Source organism: Oncorhynchus kisutch, linkage group LG5, assembly GCF_002021735.2.
Source record: "Oncorhynchus kisutch isolate 150728-3 linkage group LG5, Okis_V2, whole genome shotgun sequence".
NCBI classification, from domain to species: Eukaryota; Metazoa; Chordata; class Actinopteri; order Salmoniformes; family Salmonidae; genus Oncorhynchus; species Oncorhynchus kisutch.
In genome coordinates, this window is record NC_034178.2 from 57,674,733 (window position 1) to 57,688,661 (window position 13,929).

Consider the following 13,929-nt stretch of genomic DNA (forward strand, 5'->3'; position numbering starts at 1 on the left):
AGAGAGAGAGAGAGACAGACCCAGAGAGAGAGAGAGAGAGACACCCAGAAGCGAGAGAGAAACAGACCCAGAGAGAGAGAGAGAGAGACAGACCCAGAGAGAGAGAGAGAGAGACAGACCCAGAGAGAGAGACAGACCCAGTGAGAGAGAGAGAGAGAGACAGTCCGAAAGAGAGAGACAGACCCAGAGAGAGAGAGAGAGACAGACCCAGAGAGAGAGAGAGAGAGAGAAGACCCAGAGAGAGAGAGACAGACCAAGAGAGAGAGAGAGAGACAGACCCAGAGAGAGAGAGAGAGAGACAGACCCAGAGAGAGAGCGAGAGAGACAGACCCAGAGAGAGAGCGAGAGAGAGACCCAGAGAGAGAGACAGACCCAGAGAGCGAGAGAGAGACCCAGAGAGAGAGACAGACCCAGAGAGCGAGAGAGAGAGAGAGACCCAGAGAGAGAGACAGACCCAGAGAGCGAGAGTGAGAGAGACAGACCCAGAGAGCGGAGAGCGACCTAGAGAGAGAGAGCGACCCAGAGAGAGAGAGCGACCAGAGAGAGAGAGCGACCCCCAGAGAGAGAGAGAGACAGATCCAGAGAGAGAGAGACAGACCCAGAGAGAGAGAGACAGACCCAGAGAGAGAGAGACAGACCCAGAGAGAGAGAGACAGACTCAGAGAGAGAGAGACAGACCCCAGAGAGAGAGAGACAGACCCAGAGAGAGAGAGACAGACCCAGAGAGAGAGAGACAGACCCAGAGAGAGAGAGAGACCCAGAGAGAGACAGACCGACGGAGAGACAGACCGACGGAGAGACAGACGACGGAGAGACAGACAGACGGAGAGACAGACAGACGGAGAGACAGACAGACGGAGAGACAGACAGACAGAGAGAGAGACAGACCGACAGATGGAGAGAGAGGCAGACAGACAGACGGAGAGATAGAGAGAGAGAGAGAGAGACGGAGAGAGAGCGAGAGAGAGAGCGAGAGAGAGAGCGAGAGAGAGAGAGAGAGAGAGAGACAGACAGACGGAGAGAGAGACAGACAGACAGACGGAGAGAGAGACAGACAGACGGAGAGAGAGACAGACAGACGGAGAGAGGCAGACAGACAGACGGAGAGAGAGAGAGAGAGAGAGAGACAGACAGAGAGACAGACAGACGGAGAGAGAGACAGACAGATGGAGAGAGAGACAGACAGACGGAGAGAGAGACAGACAGACGGAGAGAGAGACAGACAGACGGACAGACAGACAGACAGACAGACAGGGAGAGACAGACAGACAGACAGACAGACAGACAGACAGACAGACAGACAGACAGACAGACAGACAGACAGGGAGAGACAGACAGGGAGACAGACAGACAGACAGGGAGAGACAGACAGGGAGACAGACAGACAGACAGGGAGAGACAGACAGACAGACAGGGAGAGACAGACGGAGAGAGAGAGAGACAGACGGAGAGAGAGAGAGACAGACAGACAGACAGACAGACAGACAGACAGACAGACAGACAGACAGACAGACAGACAGACAGACAGACAGACAGACAGAGTACACAGCGGTAGAATACCTGACCACTGTGACTGACCCAAAATTAAGGAAAGCTTTGACTATGTACAGACTCAGTGAGCATAGCCTTGCTATTGAGAAAGGCCGCCGTAGGCAGACATGGCTCTCAAGAGAAGACAGGCTATGTGCTCACTGCCCACAAAATGAGGTGGAAACTGAGCTGCACTTCCTAACCAGGAGGAGCAGGAGCCCAATGTATGACCATATTAGAGAGACATATTTCCCTCAGATTACACAGATCCACAAATAATTTGAAAACAAATCCAATTTTGATAAACTCCCATATCTACTGGGTGAAATTCCACAGTGTGCCATCACAGCAGCAAGATCTGTGACCTGTTGCCACGAGAAAAGGGCAACCAGTGAAGAGCAAACACCATTGTAAATACAACCCATATTTGTTTATTTATTTTATCTTGTGTACTTTAACCATTTGTACATTGTTAAAACACTGTATATATATATATAATATTTGTAATGTCTTTATTGTTTTGAAAATTCTGTATGTGTAATGTTTACTGTTAATTTTGATTGTTTATTTCACTTTTGTATATTATCTACCTCACTTGCTTTGGCAATGTTAACACGTTTCCCATGCCAATAAAGACCCTTGAATTGAATTGAATTGAGAGAGAGAGACCCAGAGACAGATAGACAGACAGACGGAGGGACAGACAGACAGACAGACGAAGGGAGAGAGAGAGAGATGGAGAAAGAGAGAGGGAGACAGACGAAGGGAGAGAGGTAGACAGACGGAGAAAGAGAGAGGGAGACAGATGGAGAAAGAGAGGGAGACAGACGGAGAAAGAGAGAGGGAGACAGATGGAGAAAGAGAGAGGGAGACAGATGGAGAGAGGGAGACAGATGGAGAAAGAGAGAGGGAGACAGATGGAGAAAGACAGAGGGAGAAAGAGAGAGGGAGACAGATGGAGAAAGAGAGAGGGAGACAGACAGAGAAAGAGAGAGGAAGACAGACGGAGAAAGAGAGAGGGAGACAGATGGAAAGAGGAAGAAAATGTTATGCACAGTAATTGAAAATGGAAAGGATAATGATATAGCCCCGGGTGTTATTTGCCCTAAATCTCCTGTCTAAACGAAGGATTGCGGAGAAATAAAATACTTTTTAATAGCTAGCCTTTCTCTCCTACCCTTCTCCAAAGTGAATTGATTCACATGATTGTGAAGAGAAAAGGGCAGGTGTCAGAGGGGTCAAATGCAGAGCCAACCTATAATGAAATGCTGATAGGTTGCTTGTAGGCACACTCGTTCTTTTCAACAGGACTCAAACTTTGACACAACACCGTGGCTAGGTTTCTCACCATCATCCACCTGGCTGATGCACGGCAGCCATTTTGTGCTGAACCACTAACCACTCAACAGCTGTCAATGATGTAGCTGGTTCTTGTCCCTAACTGAATGAAACCGAGGTCACATCTGGCTCAAAATGATGGGTGTTACACTTTGATGGTGGATGATGTGAGTTCCCCATACAGTATAGCAATTGAGATCTAATGAAAAGTGCTACATAAATGCAATTCATTTTAAATAAAGAGAATATACATTTAAAAAAATGTACTTATATAACAATTTTCAACGAATCTCCATGTGCATAAAAAGTTAAACAACCACCAACAAAAATGTAAATGATGGAGATGGAAAGTGTCAGTTGGGATGAAGTTTAGTCAGTTTGGGCTGAAAACAGTGTAGGTTCAGTGGAGGGTGCGTATGTAAAACCGTATGAAAATGATTGGAACCATCACAAATACAACCATCGTCATTAGCCTCATTGTAATCCCCATAGATTTAACCCCTCCATCTCTGTCTCCTGATAGGGTATCGCCGGTACGGACGTGGCTAAGGAAGCGTCAGATATCATTCTGACTGACGATAACTTCACTAGCATCGTCAAGGCTGTCATGTGGGGCCGCAATGTCTATGACAGCATCTCCAAGTTCCTCCAGTTCCAGCTCACTGTCAACGTGGTGGCCGTCATCGTGGCCTTCACTGGTGCCTGCATCACACAGGTAACACACAGTTAACATGGGGATGCTTTCATTTTCTCCCACTCCAATCTTTCTCTATCTCTCTACCGTCCTGTTTCTATCTATTTTATATTTGAATCATTTAGCAGACGCTCTTATCCAGATTTACAGGAGCAATTAGGGTTAAGTACGTTGCTTAAGGGTGCATCACGCTTACCCCCCCCCCCCCTTCTCTCTCCAGGACTCTCCTCTGAAAGCGGTGCAGATGTTGTGGGTTAACCTGATCATGGACACCCTGGCGTCCCTGGCCCTAGCCACCGAGCCCCCCACTGAGTCCCTGTTGCTGAGGAAGCCGTACGGCCGCAACAAGCCCCTAATCTCTCGCACCATGATGAAGAACATCCTGGGTCATGCCGTCTACCAGCTCACAATCATCTTCACCCTCCTGTTCGCTGGTGAGACCATCACACACTGGAACAAACAGAGTTAGACCGAACTGGAACAAACAGAGTTAGACCGAACTGGAACAAACAGAGTTAGACCATACTGTAACAAACAGAGTTACGACTGGAACACACGGGTTACGACCACACTGGAACACACGGGTTACGACCACACTGGAACACACAGGGTTAAGACCACACTGGAACACACAGGGTTAAGACCACACTGGAACACACAGGGTTAAGACCACACTGGAACACACAGGGTTAAGACCACACTGGAACACACAGGGTTAAGACCACACTGGAACACACGGGGTTAAGACCACACTGGAACACATGGAGTTAGACATCACTGGAACACACAGGGTTAAGACCACACTGGAACACACGGGGTTAAGACCTCACTGGAACACACAGGGTTAAGACCACACTGGAACACATGGAGTTAGACATCACTGGAACACATGGGGTTAACACCACACTGGAACACACAGGGTTAAGACCACACTGGAACACACAGGGTTAAGACCACACTGGAACACACAGGGTTAAGACCACACTGGAACACACAGGGTTAAGACCACACTGGAACACACAGGGTTAAGACCACACTGGAACACACAGGGTTAAGACCACACTGGAACACACGGGGTTAAGACCACACTGGAACACATGGAGTTAGACATCACTGGAACACACAGGGTTAAGACCACACTGGAACACACGGGGTTAAGACCTCACTGGAACACACAGGGTTAAGACCACACTGGAACACACAGGGTTAAGGCCACACTGGAACACACAGGGTTAAGACCACACTGGAACACACGGGGTTAGACCACACTGGAACACACGAGGTTAGACTTCACTGGAACACACAGGGTTAAGACCACACTGGAACACACGGGGTTAGACCACACTGGAACACACGAGGTTAGACCACACTGGAACACACAGGGTTAAGGCCACACTGGAACACACAGGGTTAAGACCACACTGGAACACACAGGGTTAAGACCACACTGGAACACACGGGGTTAGACTTCACTGGAACACACAGGGTTAAGACCACACTGGAACACACAGGGTTAAGACCACACTGGAACACATAGGGTTAGACCACACTGGAACACACAGGGTTAAGACCACACTGGAACACATTGGGTTAGGAAAATACAGTGCCTTGTGAAGTTTTTCAGACCCCTTGACTTTTTCCACATTTTGTGACATCCTTATTCTAAAATTGGTTAAATAAATAAAAATCCTTAGCAGTCTACACACAATACACCATAATGAATAATTGAGAACGGGTTTTTAGTAAATAAAATAAAATTGTGGGGGAAAAAACATGTTTACTTTCTAATGTGGCTTTTTTGAAAGATATCATGTAGTAGAACTGCATAAGTGTTACTCTACAGTTTCTGGAGGACTGAGTTTTGAAATCAGTGGAATTAGAGTATGATAGCAAAGGAGATGGTTGCAAATATGTAAACGGAGTCGAAAAGAGAACACACAGAAGGCTGTTTTATTAAACACTTCTCTCAGGATTACATCTTCAAACTAAGGGCAACCATGGCATCCGTGACATAGAGGGAGAAGCATCCATCCATGTATACGGGTTAGATCGTCTAGCTAGCTACATTTTCAAATATTACATGTTTTAAATTTTTTCAGAAACTCGTTTTCATTTCGAGTTAAAGTGTACTGTTAGCTAGCTAGCTAACGTTATCTGTCTGGCTCGCTAGCTAACATTACATTTATGATCTGTGTAGTAATGTTATTCGTATCTCAGAGCAATTTGCCTTGCTAGTTATAGCCTAATATTAGCTAGCTAACAATAAACCTGGTTGGTTAGCAACTTGCAGATTTAGGGTAGCAACATTATGACATGGGATTATGGTTAATTGTTTAGCTTGCTAGCTAGCTACATGTCTAAACTCCACTATTCAAGTAATAATTTCAATAGAATGTTCCTGATGTCACTGCGACAACTGTCGATAAACTTATCTGGTAAATTCACTCTGTCTTTCTACTCCGATTTCAGAGCATGCTTGTCTGTGTGCCAGAGTGCAGAATAACTGACTAATCTATGAACGCTCAACACCCGTTGAATATGACCGGTGTCAGTAAATGTTGGCAAAAAAGCAGAATTAAATTGTTGCCAGCAGCACAGTTGCAGTCACCAACGCTCTGGATAACATAAAAACAGCCTAAAAAGCTCTGCTACGGCGAGTAAAATGGTCAGAGTGAGGTGTTCTCTCATTTGTGTCTGGAAGTAGCTAGTAAGCTAGCCAACATTAGCCAGTTAGCTTGGGTGCTTGACTGCTGTTGTTAGGTCAGAACGCTCACATCAACCCTACTCCTCGGCCAGAGCATCCAGTGTGGCTCTGAACGCTCCGAGAGCGAAACACTCTGAATTTACAAACAGAAAATCTAGCAATCTGGTTTACGAACCCCCCAGAGCGCACTCTGGCACTCCATGTTTAGTACATGTCCTCACATGTGAATCCTTAAAGAGATGGGTGGGGCTAAAGCTTAAGAGGGTGTGAACGATGCTGAATGGGTGTAGACAAAACAAGGGTGCTCCAGTAGCTGTACTAAAACATTTTCTCAAAAGTGAGGTTAAAAGTTGATCAACTTTCAAAGCAGAATTACTTTCCCATTGTTCCTCAACTGTAGTGTATGATATACCATTTTCTAGCTCTGTCTCTACTTTTAGCCAATGTCAGGTTATGGCGATATAGGACTCGTTTTACTGTGCATCTTCACAAGGTCCTTTGCTGTTGTTATTGGATATATTTGCACTTTTCACACCAAAGTACGTTCATCTCTAGGAGACAGAACGTGTCTCCTTCCTGACCGGTATGATGGCTGCGTGGTCCCATGGTGTTTATACTTGCGTACTATTGTTTGTACAGTTGAACGTGGTACCTTCAGACGTTTGGAAATTGCTCCCAAGGATGAACCAGACTTGTGGAGGTCTACAATTGTTTTTCTGAGGTCTTGGCTGATTTCTTTTGATTTCCCCATGAGCAAAGAGGCACTGAGTTTGAAGCTAGGCCTTGGAATACATCCACAGGTACACCTCCAGTTGACTATATTTTTGTATAGAACATTTCTGGGCAGAACTGAAAAGGCGTGTGCGAGCAAGGAGGCCTACCAACCTGACTCAGTTACACCAGCTCTGACAGGAGGAATGGACCAAAATTCACCAAACTTCTTGTGGGAAGCTTGTGTGAAGGCTACCTGAAACGTTTGACCCAAGTTAAACTATTTAAAGGCAATGCTACCAAATACTATTTGAGTGTATGTAAACTTCTGGGAATGTGATGAAATAAATAAAAGCTGAAATGAATCAGCTATTATTCTGATTTCACATTCTTAAAATAAAGTGGTGATCCTAACTGACCTAAGACAGGGAATTTTTACTAGGATTAAAGGTCAGGAATTGTGAAAAACTCAGTTTAAATGTATTTGGCTAAGGTGGATGTAAACTTCCGACTTCAACTGTATATATGCATTATAAGGTTTAATATTGTTCCCCAGTTATTTTCTAATATTTGCTTCTTATAAGAAATGGTCTGAGAGATGTGTGAGTTAATGTTGTCAAAACAGGGTGTCTGTGAGAAAGCGCGTCAAGGCTAAAAGAGATTCATAGACACAGAACCCTGTAGGGGAGTGAAAGAGGTAAGAGACAAGTCAGACGTACCACTATAAAGCAACTATGGGAGTGGAAAATTACTGCTGAGCCCTTAGAAAACACTGGAACTATTGTTCTCTCCTGCAAGTTTGTATAACTGTATATGCATGGGCTTGGTCTCATGAGTAGAAGGTGTTGATGTAGGCAGTTACATCACTAGGGGTTGACTGCAAGCATATTTAAAGCAACTTGGACTTTTCCTATTTTGCAGAACTCAGGAGAGACATCAGTTGTATGTTTGATCTTTGACTTCGTTCTACAGCTGTATTTTAATTACAATTGATATGATTTATAAGTGCACATTTTGAGTATTCCTTATTTGTTAAGTAAATAACCGAGCCCAGAAAAGTGGAACCCTCATTTACCCAAAGTGAAACCAAGTTATTAATAGAGCCCAGTTTAGAATAATGGGGTTGTACCAAAACAAAAGTTCTGTGCACTTCTCTGCACACCCTTCAATTCTAAAATGAACATTCTAGGTATTTTCTTGATTTATCATTAGTCTCCAGTTAGTACCGCGTAATAACAATAACAATATTCAACATATTCTGGAGGTCATCTTCTGTCTCGGCAAGGAGAACTATGTCATCAGCATACAACAAGATGCCCAGGAATATATCCGCAACTTCATCATTGACCTGAACACTGGCAACTGGAGCCCGATAAAGAGCCCATTCTAATTAGTCTATAAGCAAGGTCTCGTCACCTCGACAAAAGCCTTCTGAAAATCAATAAAACAGGCAAAAGTTGGTTCTCTCTCTTGAATTCTAGCCCAGACCACTGTGTAGACAGAATAGGTGTGGTCTATACGCACATTTCCACTTTTGACGTGGAAATGCCCCTTCTTCACTTCCATTAATATTTTGTCCCAGTACCGTGTTACCTTCAGATGGGTCACTTGTGGGGATCGTAGAGTAAAACGTAAAGTACGATCTTTCCATAGATGGGTCATATTAATGTGTAGCTCAAACTGTTCGGATGCTACAGACAGAAGTTGGTAGATCTGTGGTACTGACTTCAGACGAGTCGCGTGACACTTGTGAGGGCCGTTGAGCAAAACAGAGAACACCACCTTGTTCATGAGTTTCATATTTCCATAGAGGGGTCATATCTGTTTGTAGCCCAAAACCGTTCGGACGCTACAGACATTTTTGTGAAAATACACATTTTCGGGATGTCTCCTGGTCTGACAAATGACACTGTAGCTCTGCCACTTTCCAGATGTAGATGCAGAAGGCTGACCTTAGCGGACGTAATGATTGAGACACAGCCTATACAACAACAAAAACATATCACTAACTTAAACTGACGGATTTTGATGGGGATTTTTTTATTATGCTAAATTAAAGAGATGTTTGCTTAAACAAAAGGTGATTTAACATCACATATAACTATTATCCTGTTTGCTTAAACAAAAGGTGATTTAACATCATATATAACTATTATCCTGTTTGCTTAAACAAAAGGTGATTTAACATCACATATAACTATTATCCTGTTTGCTTAAACAAAAGGTGATTTAACATCACATATAACTATTATCCTGTTTGCTTAAACAAAAGGTGATTTAACATCACATATAACTATTATCCTGTTTGCTTAAACAAAAGGTGATTTAACATCATATATAACTATTATCCTGTTTGCTTAAACAAAAGGTGATTTAACATCATATATAACTATTATCCTGTTTGCTTAAACAAAAGGTGATTTAACATCATATATAACTATTATCCTGTTTGCTTAAACAAAAGGTGATTTAACATCATATATAACTATTATCCTGTTTGCTTAAACAAAAGGTGATTTAACATCATATATAACTATTATCCTGTTTGCTTAAACAAAAGGTGATTTAACATCATATATAACTATTATCCTGTTTGCTTAAACAAAAGGTGATTTAACATCATATATAACTATTATCCTGTTTGCTTAAACAAAAGGTGATTTAACATCATATATAACTATTATCCTGTTTGCTTAAACAAAAGGTGATTTAACATCACATATAACTATTATCCTGTTTGCTTAAACAAAAGGTGATTTAACATCATATATAACTATTATCCTGTTTGCTTAAACAAAAGGTGATTTAACATCACATATAACTATTATCCTGTTTGCTTAAACAAAAGGTGATTTAACATCACATATAACTATTATCCTGTTTGCTTAAACAAAAGGTGATTTAACATCACATATAACTATTATCCTGTTTGCTTAAACAAAAGGTGATTTAACATCACATATAACTATTATCCTGTTTGCTTAAACAAAAGGTGATTTAACATCATATATAACTATTATCCTGTTTGCTTAAACAAAAGGTGATTTAACATCATATATAACTATTATCCTGTTTGCTTAAACAAAAGGTGATTTAACATCACATATAACTATTATCCTGTTTGCTTAAACAAAAGGTGATTTAACATCACATATAACTATTATCCTGTTTGCTTAAACAAAAGGTGATTTAACATCACATATAACTATTATCCTGTTTGCTTAAACAAAAGGTGATTTAACATCACATATAACTATTATCCTGTTTGCTTAAACAAAAGGTGATTTAACATCACATATAACTATTATCCTGTTTGCTTAAACAAAAGGTGATTTAACATCACATATAACTATTATCCTGTTTGCTTAAACAAAAGGTGATTTAACATCACATATAACTATTATCCTGTTTGCTTAAACAAAAGGTGATTTAACATCACATATAACTATTATCCTGTTTGCTTAAACAAAAGGTGATTTAACATCACATATAACTATTATCCTGTTTGCTTAAACAAAAGGTGATTTAACATCATATATAACTATTATCCTGTTTGCTTAAACAAAAGGTGATTTAACATCATATATAACTATTATCCTGTTTGCTTAAACAAAAGGTGATTTAACATCACATATAACTATTATCCTGTTTGCTTAAACAAAAGGTGATTTAACATCACATATAACTATTATCCTGTTTGCTTAAACAAAAGGTGATTTAACATCATATATAACTATTATCCTGTTTGCTTAAACAAAAGGTGATTTAACATCATATATAACTATTATCCTGTTTGCTTAAACAAAAGGTGATTTAACATCACATATAACTATTATCCTGTTTGCTTAAACAAAAGGTGATTTAACATCACATATAACTATTATCCTGTTTGCTTAAACAAAAGGTGATTTAACATCACATATAACTATTATCCTGTTTGCTTAAACAAAAGGTGATTTAACATCACATATAACTATTATCCTGTTTGCTTAAACAAAAGGTGATTTAACATCACATATAACTATTATCCTGTTTGCTTAAACAAAAGGTGATTTAACATCACATATAACTATTATCCTGTTTGCTTAAACAAAAGGTGATTTAACATCACATATAACTATTATCCTGTTTGCTTAAACAAAAGGTGATTTAACATCACATATAACTATTATCCTGTTTGCTTAAACAAAAGGTGATTTAACATCACATATAACTATTATCCTGTTTGCTTAAACAAAAGGTGATTTAACATCACATATAACTATTATCCTGTTTGCTTAAACAAAAGGTGATTTAACATCACATATAACTATTATCCTGTTTGCTTAAACAAAAGGTGATTTAACATCATATATAACTATTATCCTGTTTGCTTAAACAAAAGGTGATTTAACATCATATATAACTATTATCCTGTTTGCTTAAACAAAAGGTGATTTAACATCATATATAACTATTATCCTGTTTGCTTAAACAAAAGGTGATTTAACATCATATATAACTATTATCCTGTTTGCTTAAACAAAAGGTGATTTAACATCACATATAACTATTATCCTGTTTGCTTAAACAAAAGGTGATTTAACATCACATATAACTATTATCCTGTTTGCTTAAACAAAAGGTGATTTAACATCACATATAACTATTATCCTGTTTGCTTAAACAAAAGGTGATTTAACATCACATATAACTATTATCCTGTTTGCTTAAACAAAAGGTGATTTAACATCACATATAACTATTATCCTGTTTGCTTAAACAAAAGGTGATTTAACATCACATATAACTATTATCCTGTTTGCTTAAACAAAAGGTGATTTAACATCACATATAACTATTATCCTGTTTGCTTAAACAAAAGGTGATTTAACATCACATATAACTATTATCCTGTTTGCTTAAACAAAAGGTGATTTAACATCACATATAACTATTATCCTGTTTGCTTAAACAAAAGGTGATTTAACATCACATATAACTATTATCCTGTTTGCTTAAACAAAAGGTGATTTAACATCACATATAACTATTATCCTGTTTGCTTAAACAAAAGGTGATTTAACATCACATATAACTATTATCCTGTTTGCTTAAACAAAAGGTGATTTAACATCACATATAACTATTATCCTGTTTGCTTAAACAAAAGGTGATTTAACATCACATATAACTATTATCCTGTTTGCTTAAACAAAAGGTGATTTAACATCACATATAACTATTATCCTGTTTGCTTAAACAAAAGGTGATTTAACATCACATATAACTATTATCCTGTTTGCTTAAACAAAAGGTGATTTAACATCACATATAACTATTATCCTGTTTGCTCTTCCCGTCTCCCAGGAGAGAACATCTTTAATATTGACAGTGGGCGCAACGCGCCCCTCCACTCGCCGCCCTCGGAGCACTACACCATCGTGTTCAACGTGTTTGTCATGATGCAGCTGTTCAACGAGATCAATGCCAGGAAGATCCACGGAGAGAGGAACGTTTTTGAGGCCATCTACCGTAACCCCATATTCTGTAGTGTGGTCCTGGGAACCTTCGTCCTGCAGGTACAAACACACATACTGTACATACTGTAGACACACACACAGACAGACATAAACTCACACACATAAACACACACAGTCTTGTACAGCTACCCTTGTGGGGACACACAATTCAGTCTCATTTAAAATGATATTTTCCCTAACCCCTAACCCTAAACTTAACCCTAACTCGTACTCTTACCCTAACCTTAACCCTAACCCTAACCTTAACCCCAAAACATAAACTTAACCCTAAACCTAAACTTAACCCTAAACCTAAACTGAACCCTAACTCCTAACCCTTAACATAATTCTAACCCTAACAATAATTCTAATCTCAACCCTAAACCCCCTAGAAATATAATTTGACCTCGTGTGGACTAACAAAATGTCACAAGAATAGTTAATCACGTCCACACACACACACACACACACACACACACACACACACACACACACACACACACACACACACACACACACACACACACACACACACACACACACACACACACACACACACACACACACACACATACACACACAGAGAGACTGTAAACCCAGGCCTGGAGTTTCACGATTTTATGGGCAAGGCCATTTAGCCTTCAATTAAATACTAGCTATTCTGTTAATAAAAAACACATGTGTATGTTAATGTACGTACATATTTAGTCTACATGTCAAAGTGTAGGTCATAGCATTTACGCTACCGTTCCAAAGTTTGGGGTCACTTAGAAATGTCTTTGTTTTCCATGAAACCATACATGAAATGAGTTGCAAAATGAATAGGAAACTTTGACAAGGTTATAAATAATGATTTTTAATTGAAATAGTAATTGTGTCCTTCAAACTTTGCTTTTGTCAAATAACCCTCCATTAAATAATCCTCCAGTAATCGAGCCCCCGCAATGGAGGATCCTCCATTTGCGACCTTTGGCATTCTAGTTGTCAATTTGTTGAGGTAATCTGAAGAGATTTCACGCCATGCTTCCTGAAGCACCTCCCACAAGTTGGATTGGGTTGCTGGGCACTTCTTACACTTCTTATACAGTCAAGCTGCTCTCACAACAGCTCAATAGGGCTGAGATCCAGTGACTGTGCTGGCCAGTCCATTATAGACAGAATACCAGCTGACTGCTTCTTCCCTAAATAGTGATTTCATAGTTTGGAGCTGTGCTTTGGGTCATTGTCCTGTTGTAGGAGGAAATTGTCTCCAATTAAGCGCCGTCCACAGGGTATGGCAAAGTGTTGCAAAATGGAGTGATAGCCTTCCTTCTTTAAGATCCCTTTTACCCTGTATAAATCTACCACTTTACCACCACCAAAGCACCCCCATCACATTGCCTCCACCATGCTTGACAGATGGCATCAAGCACTTAGGGTTGCCAACTTCCTCACTACCAAATAAGGGCCAA

At 40.3% G+C, this 13,929-nt stretch overlaps 1 protein-coding gene across 1 annotated transcript in view; it reads left to right on the forward strand.

Annotated features, from left to right (window-relative positions):
• Positions 1-13,929, forward strand: part of LOC109891301 (plasma membrane calcium-transporting ATPase 4-like) — a 150,417-nt gene that overhangs the window by 102,127 nt on the left and 34,361 nt on the right. Inside the window, 3 exon segments of the mRNA XM_031825486.1 lie at positions 3,392-3,583; positions 3,783-3,996; positions 12,327-12,538. Coding sequence (XP_031681346.1) covers positions 3,392-3,583; positions 3,783-3,996; positions 12,327-12,538 — 618 coding nt within the window.